This window comes from Podarcis cretensis, assembly GCF_951804945.1.
Source record: "Podarcis cretensis genome assembly, chromosome: 10".
Lineage (NCBI taxonomy): Eukaryota > Metazoa > Chordata > Lepidosauria > Squamata > Lacertidae > Podarcis > Podarcis cretensis.
In genome coordinates, this window is record NC_137179.1 from 24,961,799 (window position 1) to 24,985,399 (window position 23,601).

General features: G+C 44.3%; 1 protein-coding gene and 1 long non-coding RNA gene across 2 annotated transcripts in view; both read left to right on the forward strand.

The window, feature by feature from the left end:
- Positions 1 to 35: 35 nt before the first annotated feature.
- On the forward strand, positions 36 to 17,213 carry LOC307225427. The gene is made up of 3 exons (XR_013843000.1): positions 36 to 90; positions 16,421 to 16,462; positions 17,132 to 17,213. It is a non-coding gene; the product is annotated as an uncharacterized lncRNA (long non-coding RNA).
- Positions 17,214 to 18,667: 1,454 nt separating this feature from the next.
- The window catches only part of STAB2 (stabilin 2), an 84,167-nt gene continuing 79,233 nt past the window's right edge, over positions 18,668 to 23,601 (forward strand). Inside the window, exons 1-3 of the mRNA XM_079992095.1 lie at positions 18,668 to 18,907; positions 20,346 to 20,479; positions 22,894 to 23,009. Coding sequence (XP_079848221.1) covers positions 18,827 to 18,907; positions 20,346 to 20,479; positions 22,894 to 23,009 — 331 coding nt within the window. The 5' untranslated portion in view covers positions 18,668 to 18,826. The remainder of the gene's footprint in view (positions 18,908 to 20,345; positions 20,480 to 22,893; positions 23,010 to 23,601) is intronic.

Genomic DNA, 23,601 nt, shown 5'->3' on the forward strand with positions numbered 1-23,601 from the left:
TCTTGTTTAAGGGGGAGTGGGGGAGGAAGGAGACAACAGCCTCAGTAAACTGTGCAATTGGAAAACATTCATCAAAACAGATTCTGAGATGTAAGCACACTTAAGCAAATGTAGGAAATGGTTTTTCCCCCCACTCAGAATTGAGCCCCACTGATTTCACTGGGCTTTACTACCAAGTGCAATAGTTACCCAGTTATAATAAATAAGTACCTCTGCATAGGATTGTGCCTGAGCTCGTAAACGTACTTGCCAGGATATGAGCCCAAGGAATTCAGAATGCCACCCCTTTATTTCTTTTTTCCATATAAAAATGGAAGATGGAAGAAATGCTAACTATAGTTTGGGAAATATTGGATAAGGATATGCTGATTTTGCTTTTTGGGGGGTAAATTTGTTTATTTAAAAAGCAAGGCACATAAGCAAACTTTTGGGATCCAACCCTCAAGAAACTGAGCCACTGCAATCCTAACTATTATCTACTCAGAAGTAAGGCCTATTGAATTCAGCTGGGCTTACTCCCAAGTAAGTGGAGTTAGGGTTGCAGTCTTAGACTCTGGATAATATCAATATGGAAAGTGTAATGTCTAAACTGTGAAGAACCCAATCCTATCCCAGTGCTAAATCATATTCAACACTAGCCTTGTGCTGTATTAAGAAAACATTGCAGCCATTGCTGTAGATGTTGGTGTTGAATTTAGGGACTTAGAGGTGCAAATTTTGTGCTCTACTACTGAGCTGCTCAAGAACAACTACCTTTAGTTTGTGTGTGTGCTGCTGTTCATCTATGAACAATCCCAGAGCAGGCACAATTTATGGAAGGGATGCTCAGTGCAGCTCCGTTGTGAATTTATTATTATTACTCATCAATAAACCACCCCTTTCTGACACATGCATCCTATTCATCCCATTGAATGAAACACAGGTGCTGTAATCTAGCCCTACAGTTAGTCGCTGCATCATTCATTTTATGCATATTTTCATGGTAGATATATTTCAAATGGTAAAAAAAGAAAGAAAAGTAATTAGGCATCAGCTTAGATTGTTACAAGGATTTCTTCTTTAAGCCAGAGGCGTGTGACAAGATGGCTTGGCACACTCTCCTGTTTGCTCTGAAGCAAAACATATACTGTTCTAGTTGCAGGTATATACAGACTACAGTGTCCTCATTACTTTCATTTGAGCTACAACACTTAAGCCCAGCAGTGAATACTCAGGCTAGGCAAGGACCTATGTCAAAAGTGGGCAGCACCAGAAAAGCATTTCACCCCAGAATTGAAGGGGCCTTTAATGAGTCTTCAAATGAGATCTGTGTGGATATGAAGGTAAGAGCAGGAATTTGCATACACGTCAATCTTGCTCCTTCCCTCTAATTCCAGAGTTTTCATATTGGCAATACAGTGCATGACTGAATGTGCTCACTGGCCACAAGTTGAATGTTTCATTTCTAACTTGAGGGACTTCAGTTCTGCAGTCCCTCCAATGGGCAACATCCCCAGCAACTCGCCACCAGGGGCAGTAGGGCCAAACAGAGTTGTAGTATTTGCTGGAGATAATGGGGAGCCAGTGGGAGCAGATAGAGTCAGATCGCCTTAAGGCACCCTGAGTTTTGAACAGGGGCATTATTGCTCAGCTCTTTCCAATCCAAATCTAAGCTTGAGCATGTGTGACTGCCATTGCATATATCCATCCTTTATTACTCTGGTCTTTCCTTTTCCTCCCACCCTTTCATCTGTTACCTCCTGCTCTGTCAACATTTGGATTGCAGGCTTCTAGGGCAAGAGTATTGTTTTGTTGCTTATATTATCCCCCATAAAGCAGCATGTACATTGACAGTACATCGATGTCCATCTCCCTGTTCCCTTCTTTGTGTTAGCTTGTGTCCTGAAGGGCAGAGAATTGTCCTCTTATACCGGTGAAATTGATGGTGCTATGTAAATGATTACAGTAATAAATGGTAACAGTGCTGTGGAAATGATAAATGACAAGCTAAAACTGCATCAAAAAGTAGATGTAAACAATGGGTTGTTATTTATTTGTTGTTATTGTTGTGAAGGCATTTCTGCTTCAGAACCCAGTAGCTTGGCCTGTTTTCCATGCAAGATATGTCTTGTAAGCTAAAACAATGTCCATGAATCAAGCAAAGAGTTTGCAGAATGATTTGTTTCAGACAGGAAAATCTGTCAACACAGGTAAATAGAATTATCTGGCTCAAACCTGGAGATGGAGAAAGGGGCCTTCTGAATGCACTTTCAAGGATAATTAAGTGGCAGTGCTGGATGTTGTTATCCTTTCCAGTACACTGGAGCTCCGTTTCAGGATGATGATGTGAAGCTCCGAACTTTATGTGGCGTCTGCCATGCATCACTGAAAGACAAAGCATGGCTTCCAGTTAATGGTTGCTTATTTCCCAAGAGGCTGTCAAAACATGTAAAGTGCCAGGAGGAGATATCGTTTTAATATGAGAAACCTCATTTTTAAGTGGTACTTTTATACATTAAAAAGGCATGCTTCGGAACAGTTCTTTTCGCATGAGTAGCATAATGCATGGAACGCATATTCAGGGCTCGCAACTGCTAAGGGCCCACATCCCAGCAGGCAGAGGGGCCACTGACAAGAGCCCCCGGGACCCGCTCTTACTCTTCACCATTGCAGCCTGCTTTTGCTTGATCACCCATGTGGAGAGTTGTGGAGAGAAGGAGATGCCAGCCTGCTTGTTGGCTTTCTGCCTGGCAAGCAAATAGGTGGTAGCAGTGATGGGAAAGATGAAGCAATTGGTGGTAGAACCATAGAATCCTGGAGTTGGAAGGAACTACAAGGGTCATCCAGTCTGACCCCCTGCAAAGCAGGAATCTTCAGTCCAACATGGGGCTTGAACCCACAACCCTGAGATTAAGAGTCTCATGCTCTACTGACTGAGCTACAGAAATGGAGTTAGACTCACTGAGAGAAGCGTCTTGCCCAAAAGCTTTTCCAAAGCAAGAGCTCATGCAGCAAGGCCTCTTTAAAATATGGCCCTGTCTGCACTATACATATAAAGCAGAATCATATCACTTTAAATATGGATGGCTTAACCCAAAGAATCCTGGAAACTGTAGTTGGTTAAATATGCTGAGTGTTGTTAGAAAACCCCTATTCTCCTTAGAAAACTACAGTTTCCAGATTTCCCTGGGGAGAGGGGCTGATTGTTTAACCACTCTGGAAATTGTGGCTCTGTGAGGAAGCATCCTAACAACTCCCTACATCCTTAAACTAATTTCGAGGATTCTTTGCCTTGTCTGCTCTAAAAGGATAGTGCAGACATGGCCTCTATATCCGTGGATGAACACTCCTTGGAATCACTTCGTTCTGAGTTAAGCAAGATCACCCATAAAGCAGGCCTGCCAAGAAGAAGAAGAAGAGTTTGGATTTGATATCCCGCTTTATCACTACCCGAAGGAGTCTCAAAGCGGCTAACAATCTCCTTTCCCTTCCTCCCCCACAACAAACACTCTGTGAAGTGAGTGGGGCTGAGAGACTTCAAAGAACTGTGGCTAGCCCAAAGTCACCCAGCAGCTGCATGTGGAGGAGCAGAAACACGAGCCTGGTTCACCAGATTACAAGTCTACCGCTCTTAACCACTACACCACACTGCCAAGGGTCTGGAATTGTGAACTGTCCTCATGCCACAGGCAGATGTACAGTATCAAAATGTTCAATGAGGGACTCCTTCGTTCTGTAGAAGAAAACACCGTTTGTCTGTGCTGAGGAGTTCAGAATCTTGTGAGCCTTTTATTCTATTGAAATGTCTCCTCTGCCCCACCCCAGTCGCTGCTTGAGTCCCAGGAGAGGTTAATGCGCACAGCGGCCATTGCTTGCAAGGAGTGGGAAAACGCCATGTGCAGCCGCAGCTTCTTTTCAATGCACTTGAGGCTTTTTAAACACTCTGTAAATGTCAGGGTTCCTCGTAAGAATGCTGGCACCTTCCTCTTGAGAATGGATGGTGCCTCACTGGCTACATAAGCAATTGTCCTCCCGCCCAGAAAATAAGAAATAAAGGGAAAGATAATACTGTATATACAGGCTCAGATTCAGCTAAAGTTCAGTTGCACGTGCGCTACAGCTTTAAAGCACATGGCATCTCCCAAAGCATCCTGAGGACTGCGGTTTGCTAAGAGTGCTGGGAATTGTAGCTCTGTGAGGAGTAAACTACAATTCTATGGAGTCTTTGAGAAAAGAATACGGTGTGTGTCTTAATTTACAGTGGAATCCTAGGCATGTTTGTGCTGAGCAACCCTAAGCATGCAGACAGTAAATTCAGATGAGGAAGAAATTGTCAATATCATGTATCTCAACAAGGCATTTTCGGCATTACATTTCAGCACCTGTATTAGACAGTGCCTTCCTACAAATACGTTGTGGAGTCTGGTACACCTGGGGGAGGGGGATTCTGAATCAGTCTCAGGTTTAATCTAATTTTCTTTGTAGCTTGCTGCCACTGAATAAGTTGGTCCTTTTCTATATAAGAAGTTCCATAGCTCTTCCAATATACATTTTTATCTGCATAATCTGAAAGCTAGTTTCCACACACGCACAGAGAGAGAGCACCGCCTCTCTGCTTTTAGAAATCAGCATTGCAAAGACTTGCTTTTATTCAAATGGAGATGATGAAGGCATCTGAGCAGTCAAAGAAAGGAAGGGAAAGTCGGGGGGGGGGCTATGCTGGGGATCTGTTAATTAATTATTGTGGAGATGGGCAACAGAAATGTGTCAGCATAAACAACATATGTGTTCCGTCCCCCTATTCCTCCCAGGAACATTTTGAGTTTCCCCTCTTCCTGTCACTAGGCTTCCATAAGCTTCCAAAATATCATCTGAAATAAAAAAAAAAGGTTCCCACACACAGAAATACACCTTGAAGTTTTGCCATTGCTCCATGTAAAGTTGATAGCAATGGCAGCAACTCAAGTTTGCCTGTTCCTGCAACAAGCTAAAGGCAGTCAGCAAAGCTATGCTTTGGGAATTGGTTACACCGGACCTAAAATGCATATCATAAGGACAAAGGGCTAGGAAGGGTTGTGAAGAACAGGGACCTGCACTGTATGAGCTGAGATGACACATGATATCATGAGTAGCTCTTTACAAGTCTGCTGAGTAAGAAACGCCTGCCCCTTTTCAGACCCTCAGCACTTAACAAAAGATTTGCAGGAGCAGGCATATGGGGTAACAAAAAATTGTGCAGGCCAGAAATTTTTGTGGGCTTCTTTGAATGCTCTGATCACATATGTCCAAAGGTGTAACTAGAGATGGGTAAGCTTCAATGAGTTCAATCTGGAATGGGCTCACCCAAAATGAGCTTGATATGAACAAGTCTGAATTAGCAAAAAAAATTGGAAAAAATAAGAGATACACATGAAGGAAATTTGACAGAACAAATTAATAGAATAGAATTAATAACCATGACCACAAAACTAAGGAATAAGGATAATTTAAAGATAAGAGGAGAGGAGAGGTGTTTTGGAGATTATCTTAGAGGGTACAATATGCAATTTAACCTAAATAGGAGGGACACGGGATGAGCTGTGGTCTAAACCACTGAGCCTCTTGGGCTTGCTGATCGGAAGACCGGCAGTTCGAATCCCCACAATGGGGTGAGCTCCCGTTGCTCTGCCCATCTCCTGCCAACCTAGCAGTTCAAAAGCATGCTAGTGCAAGTAGATAAATAGGTACCACTGCGGTGGGAAGGTAAATGAAGTTTCTGTGTGCTCTGGCACTTCTCACGGTCATCCGTGCACCAGTAGTGGTTTAGTCATGCTGGCCACATGAGCGGGAAAGCTGTCCATGGACAAACGCCGGCTCCCTCAGCCTGAAAGCGAGATGAGCACCACAATCCCATAGTCGCCTTTGACTGGACTTAACCGTCCAGGAGTCCTTTACATTTACCTTTACCTAACATATGAGCAGCAGATAACATCAAAAAAGGAAGACTTGAAATGATAATGGGTGAAATATCAGGATATGCAGATCAAGATTTCCCTCAAATGCCACAGAGAGCTGGATTGGGAAGTCTTAGGAAAATAGATGAGTGGTGGATACTATACGATGTGTGTATAAAAGCTGTTAAAATTTCACAAATAAAAGTGTGGTTTTTTTAACGGATTATCTTGGTTTCAACTGAGGCCCCTTCTGAGCCCTATGTTTCATGGGGCATCTGATGATATACCTGTAATCAGGAACATGGCAATGCCTCAAATCCTTCAGTGTCCCTATTTTCCAGGGCCAGTCCTGGATTTACAAACCCCATCCCAGCTTCTGAGTTGATCCTGAAACGTCCCGCTTTTCCTTAAGACATCCCTATTTTCAATGGAGAAATGTTGGAGGGTATAATGCCTTGTTATGAACCAAGAAGCCCTGGGAGGATACAGGGCACTGATAGAGGTTTACGTTGCCACCAGCTGGGGAGCTGGTCCATGCTGCCATCTCTGAGCATGATGCAGGTTGATCAGAGGAATGTTAAACTGGAGACTGGCAGACAAGGGCCATCTGACCCGAATCTCACAGCCCCAGGGTCTCCTAGGGTCCTTCTTACCCCAAGGAATCAAGTACCTTTCATACTTCACCATCCAATGGTAGAGGAAGCACACGAAGCAGGAGTCAATGGAAATCAGGAGAGAAAGCTGTCCCGACTCCAAGTTGTTCAAAAGGATGGATTGGAGACAGAGGCTGATAAGTTTACCTCCAGCCTTTGAGCAGTTCTGCTCACTAGGAGCTATCCTTAATCGTACGACAAGAGACCTGCCTTCCTTGTTTTCTCTCTGAAAACAAAACATTTGGTGGCGTATAGTGTGGTGCAGTGGTTAGAGGGTTACACGAGGACCTGGGAGAGCGGGGATCCAAATCCCCACTCAGGCATGAAGGTCACTGGGTGACCTTGGGCCAGTCACTATCCCTTGGCCTAACTTACCTCACAGAGTTATTTCGAGGTTAGGTTAAAATGTGTGGGAGAAGAACCATATGCCACCCCCTTCAGCTTCGTGGAGGAAAGGTGAGGTGTAAAATATATACATATATGGAAAGAACAGTAACAATAATAATAAATAAGTAGCAGAAAATGTTGACCAGGTTTTTCAGTTCATCTTTTTTTTTTATCGCCACGGTGTCACATTGAGCTGAACCTGTGTATCAGTCTTTGTGAGCTTTGCACAGTGTACTAATTATGTTACTCTTAAAATCTTCTGACCTGCTAGCTATGAGCCAGAAATAGAGAGGAAATCAGGATAACTGTGGCAGTCATTCAAGTTGCCAGCATTTTCTAGCTTTCTATTATGACAGGGTGTGTATCTAGGGGTATAGAGACATATACTTTGGCCTTCAAAGAGGTCACATAAAAACCTCCTTTCAGCCCACAGGGAAGGTGAAAATGTAGCATGCATACAAAGGGGAACTGTGTTTCAGCTGCCAGGACCGGAACTAATGACAGTCAAACAAAAGTTCATAGCTCAGTTCAATCAACGAGCTTGACAGGCAATGGTTCCTCTCAGTTCATTTGCGTTTGCAAAATGCAGGCAGCTCCTTAGAAAGATTGTCTTCTATGGGCTTCAATGTGCAGCTAAAAGTTGTGTCATGTAATTCTCCACCTCCCATTTTATCCTCACAACAACCCTGTGAGGTAGAGAGAAAGTGACTGTGCAAGGTCACCCAGTGAGCTTCTTGGCAGACTGGAGATTTTAATGTAGGTCTCCCCATTCCTACATCTTAACCATTACACCCTGCTGGATTAGGCAGGACTGGAATGCAGTTTTTGGATTGAGCAGGGAATGTTCAATTGTTCCTACAGACAATTCGCTTCAGAAGCAGTGACAGCGGGTGCCCATTGAGACCGGTAGGGTGGAGGGCAGGGAGATCGACAGTAGGTGGCGCCAAATCCAAAGACAGGCAGCGCTAACAACAGCTATGTACACACTTCTGTATCCACTGTGTTCCTGCTGCTGGTTCGAGAAGCTGTGTACACGTGGCATTAGCCACAACGTACATCTATCTGTATCTACGCTGATGTTTATTATGAAATGCTGCAATTTGGTGATGGACTCCCCTTCATTGGAGGTTTTGAAACAGAGGCTGGATGGCCATCTGTCAAGGACTCTTTAGCTGTGATTCCCGTATTGCAAGGGGTTGGAATAGATGACCCTTGGTATCCCTTCCAACCCCAGAATTCTGTGATTCTGTGATGTATTTTCCCCAAAACCACCTTCAATCCAAATCCAGAAAAAGAATGACCTAGCTTTTTTTAAGCCAGTAACATGCACACAGCCTAATTCCAATTTTGTCCCCATCCTCCTTCCTGCTGAGTTCCACATGGACAAAACTGAGGCTAAAGAGGAGGAAACTAACCAGCTGGTGACTTTGAGGTTGTGCCCCATTTGCATTTCTCTCCCCCCCCCCGCATTCCATGCATTACTGCTTCCACACTACAGATGTGCTTGAGCAAAAATGTAAACAAAACCCAGTTTGCCAACCATGTGCAGTTTTGCATTTTAAACTCACTGCATTTTAGCCAGAGCAATAAAGTGGCAGTTTGCTCCTGCTATCCTGACGCTGAATATGTTTCCTTGGGCACATAAGCACCATCCATAGAAATGGATAATACATTTGTAATGTGCAAATAATAAAACGAGCATCAGTAACCATGTTCATGCCCAGTCAGCCACACGCTGACTATAAAACATTTTTTAAAATAAGGAAGGAAGGATGCCGTGGTGACTTGAATCAGCACTGGTGGGCTTATGCTGGCCAAGGTGCTGATGCAGAGCCTGTTAGCTCCTTCCACTGTCATCTATTGCAGGAGGCAGACATTACATACTAGAATCTTAGAATTCTAGTAGAGTTGGAAGAGACCACAGGGTCATTTCGACCAACCCCCTGCAATGAAGGAATCTTTTGCCCCATGTAGGGCTCGAACCCACGACCCTGAGATCAAGAGTCTCATGCTCTACCAACTGAGCTATCCCAGGCCCTTTAAGTGGTAGTACAGAAATTGTAAGAGAAAGTTGCCCCAGACTTTCCTGGCTTATTACCCTGCAAAGATTTCCCATATTTTTTTTGTTGAGATCCTGCACAAAGGATTGTCCGAAGCAATTAAAATAAAATAAAGATGTTAACATTTGAGTTACACAGACACATGCAATATGTTTCTGAATACTAGTTGCTGGGAAAAGAGGCAGGAGTTTTGGGCTTCTCATAGGCATTGAATGGCTGCTGTGTGAACAAGGCTGCTGACCTAGATATGTCTTTGGCCTGATCCTGCAGGCCTCTTCTTAACGCACATTTTTAACTAACGTAACATCAGCATGTAATCTTGGAAGCAAAAGTCTACACCTCTGCAAGGAAATATGATACAAATGTGTTCAGGAGCTACCAATTCCAGAATGGTAGCCGTTAGATTTCTAAAAGCTGGTCAGGGGAGGGAGAAAGGTGGTTGAAATGGCAGCTGTTTTCAACCAGCTATAATCTACTGCAATTGCTTTTATTCTGCTGCCACCTGGTGGAAATAACATTAATTTTTCTTTGAGCAATAGCACATGCAACCGATACTTGGAATCCAGGCATTCTGGGTCACATAGGTCACAACCGTTCTCCTGACACTGGTCTTAGGTCTTGCAGTGCTCTTAAGGCTGATCTCTCCCATATACCAGTTTATAACCATTGCACTTTATGATGTCGATGATGATGATTTATTAAATTTGCATACCGCCCTACAACCGTAGATCTCAGTGTGGTTGACAACATAAAATTGTAATATAAAAAATAATAAAAATAAGTAATAAAAATAAGTACAAAACAAAAATCCTTCCTCCCTCAATACATTTAAAAGGGCATCAGATGTCAGTCAGCCAAAGGTCTGGTTGAAGAGGAACATTATCGCCTAGTGCCTAAAGGTGCTTTAGCGGTGGCCCAGGGGCTCCTAAATTTTCATAGTGGGTCCTGGTCTCCATCCCACCCTTTCTTAAAACTCTCCCCCCTTCAAAAAACCCACTTTGCTTATATGGAAGGGGATCCAGTGGCCCGCTAGATGTTGTTGGGCTCCAACTCCCCAAATCCCTGACCATTAGCCAGGCTGGCTGAGGCTGAAGGTGTTGTTGTAGTTCAACAACGTCTGGAGATTCCCCACTACTAGCTTACTAGGTAGCAGAATTCACTGCAAAGTGCATTGCTAGTAGAACTCAACAGGAAGTAGGAGAGAGGAGAAACCAGAACTGCCGGGCTCTGCCTGCTAATGTCTATGGCGCCATCTACAGTTGGGCTCCCCACTTTCCACCCTACCAGTCCCTATACACACCAGCTGCCACTGCTTTTAAGTACCTAGCATCACCTTAGTTGAGAAAAAGCCTCTTATTGGCAACAGCAGGCCTGGCCAACATTGCTTCTGGTTACCTCACAAATGACTTCTCTGTAATCTGTCTGTGATGGGCTGGTTGGATGCAGAAGTATGGTGGGAGGAACCAGCTGAGGAATCACCAAGGGAAGAAGGTGCAGAGCCTGGGGAATGGTGGTGGGACAATGATGAGTGGTCACAGGGAGAAGATGGGGAAGAGGAGGTGTCAACTGAAGAGGTAGCAGAGCTTAGTGAGCTGGGAGAGTGTGTGGCAGAAAGAATCCCAGAATTAGAGGCAGAAGCTGAAACAGGAGGGAGGCTAAGAGGCAGAGATGAGTCAGGCTGGTGAAGAGTCCTGGGCATCTCCCCCTCCTGCTATGACAAGCTCCCCACTCCACTGACTGCCAGAACCAGAAGAGGCATGAAACAGGAGGAGCAAAGAGAGGCACACAGGTACAGTCTCTGAATGCTTGGGGAAAGCCCTCAAGAGGAGGATACATAGATGGCTTGGGGCTACCTTTAGTCTTGGCAACTGATTTCATAGAGTAAGTCCTACTGGGAATGAGCTGCTGTGCTCCATTAGGCCTGCACCCACTCAAGTATGTGAAGATCATCTTTTTGCTAATAAAAAGTTAACTCCAACTTTTAACTGTGTGATTTACTGGCCGGTTTGCTCTCTGACACTCTAGGTGGTGGTGGTGGTGGAGAGAATCACTTAATCTCACATCATTTTATAATTTTCAGTGTGATAGTTCAGGTCTTGGTCCATTTAAAATTGTTGGGTAGATAAAAATGGGTGGTGGTGGTGGGGACTTGTATGCTATCCTGTAATCCTTCTAGAAATGGGTGGGACAGCAATGTGACTAATAACGGCACTGAAAAGTATGATGTGTCGTTGGGGATATGCAACATTGGGTGCTGCAGTCTTCAAGCAACGGGTGAGAATGTGCGAACGGGGCCTTTTTCTCTACAGCCTTTTAGATGGAAGGGGCCTCTAAGAGTAATTACCAGACTCCCTCGAGGTCTCATGCAATGCCGTCGGTGGTCCCCTGCATTGTCCGAGCGCCGCTTGTCTCGCTGATACGGCTTCCCTTAATGTTCCTCCTCAGTGAAGGCTTCTGCACTGTTGCTTCAGATAGAGCTGCCTTTTGTTTGCAATTTCACCAGCTGAGAGAGTCTTTTAAGAACAAAGGGAGCGAGCAAGCTGCAGAGGCCGCTGGAAAGATCTAATCTGTGGCTAAGACCACCCCTTGACTGACAGCGTGCACCACCATCAGCTGTATGCCCCATGAACACTTTCTCATTTCAGTCAGCTGGCTTTGCCTTCTCCCTCATTAGCGCTGATGAAAAGCGACAGGCTGCAGCAGACGCAGAGCATTCCTCAGCATACCATCTGCAGCTCTGGCCGAAGGCTTCCAATGGGTTTTCTCATAATTTATTAGTTCTGTCAGTCTCTGCCTCTCACACACCCATACAAAGATGGCTGCCATCATGACAGAAACCAAGATTTGTAACGGCACAACTCCTGCAAAGAGTTTCAGAGCAGTGCCCTGACGCTGAAGTATTCCATAAATTGCTGTGCTCAACTATACCTTTCTCATTTTTAATGCCAAATGAAATTATTTTCCCTTTGCTGCCATCCAGGGAGGAGAACTGTAGGAAATGTTACAGGCTCCCAGAAGCAATATTTATGGTACCAAATACAAAATGGAGGCCAGCAACCTATATCAATTTCACAAGAAACATTCCATGCTTTTATTGAAAGATTGACATTTCAGGTTTTCCTCTTTTCAAATCCACTTTCTCACATAACAAAACAAACAAACAAACAAACAAACCACTTTCTCACTACCCACTAACAATATGAAAACTTTTGAAAATCAAAGGGATGACTGCTTCCCTGAATGATGGGAGGTTGCATATCCCAATTTTCCCCGTCTCAGAACTACTACTCCGTGCCCTTGCCCCTTCCTACACTCCCCATCTGCACCCATCCTAGATTTGTTCTGTCTCATTTCTTTTTCTGTGTTGCTCATATCTGTTGCCAAGAAGAGAGCACTTGAAGCACTTCATGGCTTTACGGGCTTTTACTGTTTCCCTTCATGTGTTGGCGTGTTGCTGGTTTCCACCGCTTGTTTGGCCTAGCTCTGTAACTCTGTAGATCTGTTATTATATTTTTATTTTTTAGCGTAGATGTGAACAACTGTAAATATAGGTGCTGGGTTCCTGCATTCCACTGTGTTCCACAGCCTCTTTGTCCCAGCTGCTGGTATGGCTGCCATACATAGGAGCCAACTCCTAGGGGCTGTGGGCGCTTCAGCCCCCATAATAAAAATATTTGAGGGGGCCGGGCCCCCACAAAGTTGAAGGGCATTCCCATTCAAATGGTGTCTGTGCACTGCATCATGTGATCAATTATGCAGGGCAGGGCTTACCTGGGCCCCCACAGTATTTTATTTAAGTTGGCATCCCTACTGCCGTAGAAAGCTTTTCACTACCTATGCCATGCAATAACTACCAGCACTTGCCATGATAACCCCTCCCTCCCTTCCTCCCAGTGCCTGTAAAGAAAGGAAAAAGCCTGTGCAGAACCAAAATGTATTCTGGTTTTCTGGAAATGCCACACTGGAGTATTGTTGAGGGAAGGATTGAAGGAAATATATTGCCTGCTCTGTCTTCCTCTCTTCCACTAATGCCCATGCGCCGGGAAATATGCAAGGGAGGGTAGATTCAGGGGACATCTACGGGTGGACCTTGGGCGGGCTAAGCAAAATGCAGCACACGAAACAAAATGCACTATATAAAACAAAGGAAGTGTGGGCCTGTTTAATTGATAAACACAGAGTTATGTGAATCATTAACGAATCAGATAGGCATGGGAGTACAGAGGTTTGGGAAAGGATTTTCCATTGTGGTGTGCGTGAGCCATAGAATGCTCTCAGTAAGTCTGTGAGATACGCAGAATGTTTCCGTCTTCTTCACTGGAGTCTATTAGTAGTGTTCAGTAGAGGAAGTAAAACACTAGATATAAGAAAATAGAGACAGGTTCTCAAAGTGCCCAGTGAAAGTTTACTGTAGTTAACTGCACAGTGCATTTGTGCATTTGTGACTCCTCCGCTTGCAAGAAGCCACAAGACATATAAGTAAGGTATAAAGGTAAAGGGTAAAGGGACCCCTGACCATTAGGTCCAGTCGTGGCCGACTCTGAGGTTGCGGCACTCATCTCGCTTTATTGGCCGAGGGAGCCTGTGTACAGTTTCCGGGTCATGTGGTCATGTGGCCAGCATGACTAAGCTGCTTCTGGCAAACCAGAGCAGTGCACGGAAACGCCATTTACCTTCCCACCTGAGCAGTACCTATTTATCTACTTGCACTTTGACATGCTTTCGAACTGCTAGGTTGGCAGGAGCAGGGACCGAGCAACGGGAGCTCACCCCATCGCGGGGATTCGAACCGCGACCTTCTGATCGGCAAGTCCTAGGCTCTGTGGTTTAACCCACAGCGCCACCCACGTCCCATAAGTAAGGTATACATTTCCATAATATACACAAGCAGTTTGGGACTATTTGTACATAACACATAATAAGCAATGCACTAACAGAAGCTAGCGCAATGAGTCCTGCTAGTGACTCCCACCCTGTACCCTCCCCCAATCAGTTTGGGTGAGTCAGGAAAACCCCAGGACAACACAGAGGGGGGAGATTGTTCTGTCTGGAAGCAGAAATGCTGGCACTGATGGAACGATCTCCTTAGCGTGACACTGAATTCCATCCCAAGAGTCCAATATGTTCTCAACTATCGAAGAATGGCAGATGAAGATGATGGACTATATGGAACGTGCCGAACTGACCGGGAGGCTCCGAGACCATAGAGAAGAGATGGTGGAAGATGATTGGAAGAAGTTTAAGGAATATTTGAAAAAATATGTTAATATTTAAATCTTAGAATAGCTTTGGAAGTGGATATAGGCTGTAGGGTTAGAAGTAGAAGATAGTGTATTTTAAAATAGTATTATTTGTAAGTGATAAAATGTGAAGTTATTTTAAGTGTGATTTTTTTTAAAAAGATGGTTAGAAACTATGGTATATGTAAACTGCTAAAGATGAAGTAAAATGAAAATCAGATAGGTGGGACTGGGGGAAACCCACTTAACAATGTTTAGAAAAATAAGGATATGACAAGAATTTGTTTGTATTGTTTGTTTTTCTGTTTGTGTTCTTTATTTGTGTTATAAGATGAATAAAAAAATGGGGAGGGGGAGAGTCTAATATGTTCTGATGCACATATTAAGGGACGTATTCCACTAAGCTTTACTCAGTGTCAGCCCATTGAAATGAATGGACCTAACTTGTGTTCATTAATTTCAGTGGGTTTGCTATGACTATTGCTTCATTGAATACCACCCATAATCTGGGAAATGCATGTCGGGTTGCAGAAATCTAATTCCGCAAACATTCCTAGTGAGACCTTAAAAAAAAAATCCACACAGGAGCATATTTTTGTGCTCTGGTATTTGCAGGCAGTGGGGAAGAAGCAAGTCTCATGGGAATGAAAGGGTGGGTCCCCTCCTCCCCCATCCCCCATCCTGGTGATGGATAAAGAATGTTTGGCTTTGTCTTGATCATAGCACAGGAAAGGGAAATGTCTGATTTCTAGCCTTTCGGAAAGCTGTTCTGGACCCCTGGTTGACACAGGATAACAGGAAAGAAGCCACATTGACCCCCCCAGTTGCTGCAGGAACCTGTGAGTTGCCAAACAGGAACATAGATACAAGAAAAACAAACAAATTATGCTTAATGTGAGTTACTAGGTTTTCTGTGTGCTTGATTTGAGTTCTTCTCTTTCCTTCTTTGTAGTGCAACTCAGGAACTGCTAGGAATCACTATCATACAAATCTTCCAATCTCTCAAATGTTATAATGGATCTTTGCAGCTCCCGTGGCCCTCATTGCACTAACCTCCTATCCTGCTTTGTCTCCACTTGTGGCATGGTGGAAAAGCATCATCAGAGGCCACATGGTGCTCCTTCCAGTGCATTTGCACCTCGCTGACCTCCATGCACCCCTCCCAGTAAACAACAGCCACCCACCTGCTAGGATGTCAGCATAGCAGTTCTGCCTTACCTGGGAAGCCACTTCTGTTTATATCCAAACATTTTGACAAAGTGACATGAAGGAAGAGAGAACATCCAGTTTCCCCTCTGCTCCTGCTGTTCTGTGTTCCAATGACCAGTCTCTGCAGCCTTACACCAGGGTAACATTCCCACTAATAGTAGGCTCAGGTTGTATAGGCTGAGAAGAACGCAACCCCAACAGGACCACTGAAAAACAAGAGGGCATGTTCATATCAGCATGTTCAGGGAAGTCACACCCCACCCCTGAAAAACCATTTCAAATAAACTTAAGAGAACAACACTAGAATAAAAATAAAAGCATAGTCCCTTAAAGAATGAGCATGCTCAGTAGCCACAGAATGTCAAGTGTCTATCAAGGAGGAGAATGGAGAACCAGAAAGGGGTGCAAAACTGGAATGGGCTGCTAGAGAAGGGCATGATGGCTGGATGGCTGGTTACTTTATGCTAGGAGGAGAGACTACACTGCACCATTTAGCTGCAGGTCCCCTCTTGGAATCTTGGATCTGCATTGGAATTGTTATGGACACCAGTTTGTATCCAAGGATCCCAGAAGCTGCACCAGAACCAGCAGCGACTTCTGCAAGCTGGCACACATGGGGGGGGGGGGAGCACATGTGCACCTCCATACAGTAATGAAGCCTTCTTGAGTGGATCCAGCTGCCCATAAATCACATACAGGCCACAAAAGTCAAAGTGCATGGATAGACCTGTTGAAATAAAGGTCAAAACGAAACAATGGCCCACAAGATGACTTGGCTGTACAGTATAGACTTCCAGTATACACAGTCAACTGTAATGTATACATTGTAAATCCTGGAGAAACGATCGACTTCCCCTGCACATAATAGATCTGATGAGTGTGCAGGAAATCTCTCTGCCTTGTCCTTTCCTATGTTATAATTTTTAGAATTTTAATCTTTTTTTCTTTTTCTTTTTTAGCAGAACATTCTCAAAAAGAACAATACATGTCCACAGTGACAGGTTGGAGGTTTATTTGTTTGGTGCTTGTGATTAATGTTTTCCAGTGAGATAAAAGTCTATTCAGAGAGGCTGTGATTGAACAAATCTAGTTAGTGGCACGGGAAGATTTAAATGAATAGCATTGGTCAGTCTTGTACACATACGAAATCTTCTGGGCTCTATGCAAAGGAACAAGAAGAATTTGCACATGGGACACATGGGAAAGAAAATATTCTAGTTTTACCACATGCAATTTAAGAAGATTCATTTCCTGGTAACTAATTAGGAACATGCACAACTGCATCATATTAATTCAGACTATTTCTCTGTCTAGATCAGTATTGTCTATCCTCCAGGCCTCTCCCTGGTCCTCAGAACTCTTCCCAGTCCACATCCAGTATGTCCAGGTCATACCCCACCCCCGGCCCTGCTTCTCACACACACACACAAACGTGTTTTTGCCTGGCTCGAGCATGTCCTTGATTGTCTACATGGAGGTTAGAAAGTATGTGTAGAAACTAGCCTACTGTACCCCTCCCATCCATCAGTATTCCATGGAAACTGAGCATGCTCAGACTACACTGTGCTGGGTTTTTAGGAGGAGGAACCTCTTCTTAGGATTTCTTTCTATATATACAGTATATGGAAAGATCTGATCTGATCCCTCCCTCTTGTTTCCCTATGTACTAGATTATAATATGTAATACACACACGTGGCCAGTAGAGGGAACCTGATCCGTAGCGGATGCTTCCCTACATTCTACGAGGAAACGTGAGTATAAACTGAAATTAGAGAACCTGAAAGGGCCAATTGTGCCTGGAGCGGCAAGGAATAATTTCAACTTCTGTTTTCTCCAGAGGATATCCCAGGGCATACCGGAAACAACTGGTTCAGTCCATATCTGACCTTTGGCGGTATTCCTGATTAGAGCACCTCTGGTTTTGCCCTGGAAAAGTCAGTAGTACAGTAGGTCTGCAACTTATTGTGGGGGTTACGTTCCAGGGAATCACGCCTAAAGCCAAAATCGCATCTAGTCAAGACTATATGTGATTTTAAAACTATATGTAATTTTAAATGGTGGGTGAAATTATCATAGTCATTTTCCCCAGAACCTTGACCCTTTCCCACCCGCTTCTGTTATTTTTTTTAAACCCCTTAGCTTTCCCATAAATAAGCCATTCAGCATTTTGCCTCCCTCTGATTCCTAAAAAAAAGAAGAAGAAGAAGAAGTTATCATGGTTATAACAGCAACATGCCATATTTTCAAATACTATTCTGAAACTGGGACTTGGCGTTGTAAGATGCCATTGGAATTCTTTTTTATAGAAATCTTCCTTTGATACTACTGACATCAATTGGGAGAGGACACTCCTTCAGATCCAAGCCCATTCCTCCTCTAGAACAGATTGACCAATTTAATTTCCCAATTTCTCTAGAAAATGAAAGTTTTCTTCTGGATTTGTTCAGCCAAGGAAATAGAGCACTTCCATCCACTTTAATTGTGCAAACTTTATGTCTGGTATGCAAATGAATCCCTCCCAGTGGTGTAGCGTGGGTTGTCAGCACCCAGGGCAAGGCAAGTAATTTGCGCCCCCTAACCCTGGATTTGCGCCCCCTAACCCTATCCCTAACCCTAACCCCCAGATGTTGCACCCGGTGCGGCCGGCCCCCCCTGCACCCCCCACGCTATGCCACTGATCCCTCCTGCAAAATACAGACAGACTGGAGGCAGCCTCAAATGTTTGTTTGCACTGTGAGGCATGCAGGTAATTAGGACTGCTTTACAAAAACAAGTGTCATCCATTCTAGCCTTCTTAAAAGAATCGATAAGATATCACAACATGAAGTAAGCACTTGCTACAGCTAACTGGAAACTTAGAGATGCTATTTTGTCCACCTCTGATAAGCCTTTTATTGAGCTCTGTTACACTCACATCTTTGCAAAAAAAATAAAATAAAACCAAGATCTGTCTCACTTCATTTAAGAAAGGTTAGTGGGTGACACATTGACTCATGGCCAGAACTTTATCTTCTGTCACCAGTGCTCAGTGTCCTTGGAAATCTGCTGTCAACAACTCCAGAAATTGGGGAGGGGGCCCAGGGAGGAGAATTTGCACAGTAAAGTCTGGCAGGATGTCAGTTAGGAAGTGTTAAACGAGTTTGCTGTAAGCACTTTCTGCAACCACATGCATTTGGGTAGCCTTTGCTATCTAAGGTCAGGATTCACATGCTCTCCATTCATTGCCTGCTTTGGGAGAAGGTAAAAAGGATATATTTTGAATGGCACTCGCTTTTGTCTAATAATGTGGATGAACTGAGCACAGCAGAATTTTGTAAAATTGTGTTGCTACGACATCAGCATTTATGAGCAACTATTTTTCATCATGGCGAAACACTTGGCATTTTTATTTCTCATATCATCTTTAATTACAAATTCCATCACTTTAATGAAAACAGCTGAACAGGTAAGTAGTGTGCTTTGTTTTTAGATGACGATACCAGAGTTTTTCATAAGGATCCATACTGGATGCCTATAGAGAAAGGAGGAGTAGCTATGGATAAACCTGTTGGCTGGTATTCAACTAACTTTTACTCGCAGTAGGCTCTCTGAAATTAATGAACATGATGAAGTTAGGTCCATTAATTTCAACAGGTTTTCTCTGCTTAGTTGACTATCTCCCATAAACACACCTACAGGTGAGAAACTGAGTTTGAACAGGTACAGAGTAAAACAGGCAGAGGACTTGAGCCTGATCTCTGAGACAGATTTTAGAGCTAATCTTGGACTCTCTTGGCTATCAAGCTCTGAAATGTTGGTGTATCCGTTCTCTCCATGAAAGAGATTTGGGTAACTAAGGCTATGCACTTCTTTTGAAGCAAGTGCTATTGTACATAATGGGGCTTACTTCTGAGTGGACATGCATGGGATTTACTGAGAAGCATTGCTTTTTTTCTGGGGGGATGCAGGGGGACACATAGCCCTAAACATTTTTTGAATCTAAGTTTGGCCTCATTGAGGAGCAATATTTCAATATGAGTAGGAAAATGAGAGTACCCCTAAACATTTTTTTTAGGAAAAAGGCACTGTACAAAAGTAAAGTTTCCCAAGGAGCTGGGGTCAATTTGGGTTCTCTCGGCTTCTACTTTTTCTAGTCTTAAATCCAGCTCTCCACATTTCTGCAGCAATTTGCCATTATTTAAAAAAAAAAAAATCATGATGAAAATTCCTTAGCAGATTTCTCCTAACGAACACATTTTTGCACGCAGTTTTGACTAAAGTACACATTTTGCAAGTTTTATGGTCTGCCCATGAGACCTGGTTGGCCACTGTGAGGAAAAGATGCTGGACTAAGTGCGCCTGTGGCCTCACACAGGGCTCTTTCTCAGGTTCATAGTTTTCCTTCTGGAGCCAGTGGCTTCATGAGCACATTTTTATTTTATTTTTTTGGGTCAGGAAAACAGCACAGAAAGATTGTTAAAACCTCTCCTCCCCTGCACCACATTCCCAGTCCAAGGTCTATTCTTTAGCCAATGCTATTATTTTTGTGAACAAATTAAAAGGCACACAAATGTAACCATGCATTTAACATGCCGTTTAGTTTGGCTCTCAGAGGCCTCAGGGCACAATGGGAGGGTAAAGTGCTGCTGTTCTATTAAGCTCAGCATTAAAGGCATTGTTATTATTCTACCTCCTCCACTGACTGTAAACTTCTATGACTTCATACATATTATTTGACTCTCTCCACTCACCCTAAGCTTCTACTAAATGATTGCCTGGAATAGGCCAGAACCACTGTTAACGTCAACACACCCAACTGCTGCTGAAAGCTCTATTATGACAATAGGTGAGAATGTGGGCAGCTCTAATTGCCTTAATTCTGTTTTCCCTCACTTCACTCTCAGGCAAAGAACAAATGTGACGAGAAGGCACTTGTTACCACAAAAACCAAATGCAGGTCTTGTTCCCTCAACTATGAAATCGGTTGTCCTGAAGGTTATACCAAAATCACCAATAGCTCTGGGATACAGGACTGCAGGTAATTCTTTTGTTTACCACATACAGATATTGCCAATAAGCGTAAGCCCCATTCGCACAATAGATCTATGGATACTATATGGGATGTAAAAGGCGCTGTGGTCTAAAACCACTGAGTCTCTTGGGCTTGCCAATCAGAAGGTTGGCGGTTCGAATCCTCACAACGGGGTGAACTCCTGTTGCTCTGTCCCAGCTTCTGCCTACCTAGCAGTTTGGAAGCAAGTAAATAAATAGGTACAGCTGCAGCAGAAAGGTAAACAGTGTTTCCGTGCGTTCTGGTTTCTGTCACGGTGTTCTGTTGCGCCAGAAGCAGTTTAATCATGCTGGCCACATGACCTGGAAAGCTGTCTGTGAACAAAAGCCGGTTCCCTTGGCTTGAAAGCAAGATGAGCACCACAGCCCCATAGTCGCCTTTGACTGGACTTAGCTGTCCAGGGGTTCTTTACCTTTTACCTTTACTATATGGAATGGCACCTGCTTGCCTTGCTCCTCAGCTTCAAATCCAGAGAGGCCCTAAAGCTGTTTCTCTTCAAATGTTTTCTGCATATACGACAAACACATGTGTCACAGGCTGGCGCACCACAATGGCAGGATCTGCATGTGTTTGTTACACAGATTGAAAAGATCCTCATGCATACAACTTCACGCACAGATCAGGTCTCCAATATGCAATAGGGAACATTCGTATGTGCTTTTCAAGGTTCTGGAAGGTGTAGAGAAGAGGTGCAGCTGAGTGCAGGGTGTGTGTGTGTGTGTGTGTGTGTGTGCATTCAAATGTCATAATGAAAAAACCTGTGTTGATGGCTGAGCCAGTCACGCTGCCCCCCTGCATGGTCGTTGCATAAATGCAAAATATTAAAAGAGCCCCTGAAAATGTAGTTAGCTGAAGTATGGAATGTCTCAAGGATGGCTAAGCTATTAAGATATGTTAAGGAAAAGACAGTATGTTTCTATGAGAATTGCAGGCCCTTTATTAAATTATTGGGAGCAGGGCCTGCCCATGTGGCGTTGTGAGGCAGTCACCTCAGGGTGGCAGGCTCTGGACAGGACCGCTGCCCATCCACTGTGTTCCACTGCCTGCCCCTGCCACCTGCTCCCGTTCTTGCCTTCTAGGCTTCTTTTACTTCCTGGGCTGCTTCCAGGTAGTGACTGCTGAGGAGGTGGAGGAGGAGGCAAGGTGCGACATTTTCAGTTTAATCTGGAGCAGCAAAACATCCTGCCTTTTTTTTTTTCCCTTGGCCATTAGAGCTTTGAGGAGGAGGACCGCAAGTTCCACAGGTGCAATTTCTCCCGTCAAGTTGATGGGGAAAAGTACACCTGCTGAATGTTGCACTCTGTCATGATCATGGATTTTAAATGGCCAAAAGGCCTGCCATCTTACACAACAGCAATGGCCGCCTTGTATAGGAGTGAGAACCTTGCTAAGAATCCAGTGAAAAAGAAGAGCTTAAGACAAGACTTAAGACAAGCCCTAAACGGCCTTGGCATAGTACAGTGGTACCTCGGGTTACAGACGCCTCAGGTTACAGACACTTCAGGTTACAGATTCCGCTAACCCAGAAATATTACCTCAGGTTAAGAACTTTGCTTCAGGATGAGAACAGAAATCGTGCTCTGGCGGTGCGGTGGCAGCAGGAGGCCCCATTAGCTAAAGTGGTGCTTCAGGTTAAGAACAGTTTCAGGTTAAGATCGGACCTCAGGAATGAATTAAGTACTTAACCCGAGGTACCACTGTACTGTATACTTGAAGGAGCATCTCTAGGCTCATTCAGCCTGGACCCTGAGGTCCAGCTCCGAGGGCCTTCTGGTGGTTCCCTCACTGCGAGGTTACAGGGAACCAGGCAGAGGGCCTTCTCGGTAGTGGCGCCTGCCCTGTGGAATGCCCTCCCACCAGATGTCAAGGAAATACTGACTTTTAGAGGCTATCTGAAGGCAGCCCTGTTTAGGGAAGTTTTTAATGTTTGATGTTTTAATGTGTTTTAAATATCCTGTTGGAAGCTGCCCAGAGTGGCTGGGGAGGCCCGGCCAGATAGGTGGGGGAATAAGTAATAAATTGTTGTTGTTGTTGTTGTTGTTAGACTTTGAAAATAAGGGCAGAGAGTTTGTGTAAACAGGCCAGTGAAGGGATCTGAGTGGCAGCTTAATAGTGGCATGTAGGCAACTAACTTTTACCCAGAGTAGGCGTTTGAAAGAAGGCAGGGGTGATTCCTTCCAAACCTCTACAGACAGAGAGTTCCACAGGGCAGGGCTGCCACGCTGAAGGCTTGGTCTCTAGTGAAGGCCAACAAAACCTCAGGAATGTGGGGAACCAGCAGAAGCGGCCCATGAGAGGCACATTTAAAAGGCGGAAGCCTTTTTAGGGATTCAGCTGTTAACTGTGTAACTTTAACAAAACCCCAAATCCTTTTCTTCCAGGTACTACCTTGAAATCAGGAGTTTTACTCTCTCCCTCCCTGGATGCCGGCACTTATGCATGAGGGAATTCCAGCAGTCTCAATGTTGCCAAGGATATTGGGGGCCCGAATGCCTAGGTAAAAGCGTCTTATCGGCATACATCTCCAACCTGTAGTCCTCCAGATGTTCTTGGGCTAAAGTTCCCGTCACCCCCAGTCAGACTGGCTACTGGTCTGGTCCACATTCCTGTTGTTAGTGGTAGAGGATATAGCACTTTAACAAAATGTAAATAAAAAGAGGAAGCCCTTTTCTTGCCAAGGTAGAAAAATAATGATAATAATTGTAGTTCTGTGAACTGATACAGAGGACTGGCTACCCCTCTGCTGTAGCTGCAAAACAAGAGGCAGCCAGGAAATGGAATAAAGTTGTCAGCAGTTTTCAGGTGACTGCTTCACGTGCACACACACTTCCTTCATTGAGGACAGTCCAATGCATGAGCCTAAGCACTTTTTTGGATCTTGCTCTCAGAGTCTGAATGCCATTTGGTTAGCCTATTGCAGGCATAGGCAAACTCGGCCCTCCAGATGTTTTGGGACTCCAACTCCCATCATCCCCAGCTAACAGGACCAGTGGTCAGGGATGATGGGAATTGTAGTCTCAAAACATCTGGAGGACTGAGTTTGGGGATGCCTGGCCTATTGCTTCAGGCCAACCTGAAACATTTTGCCT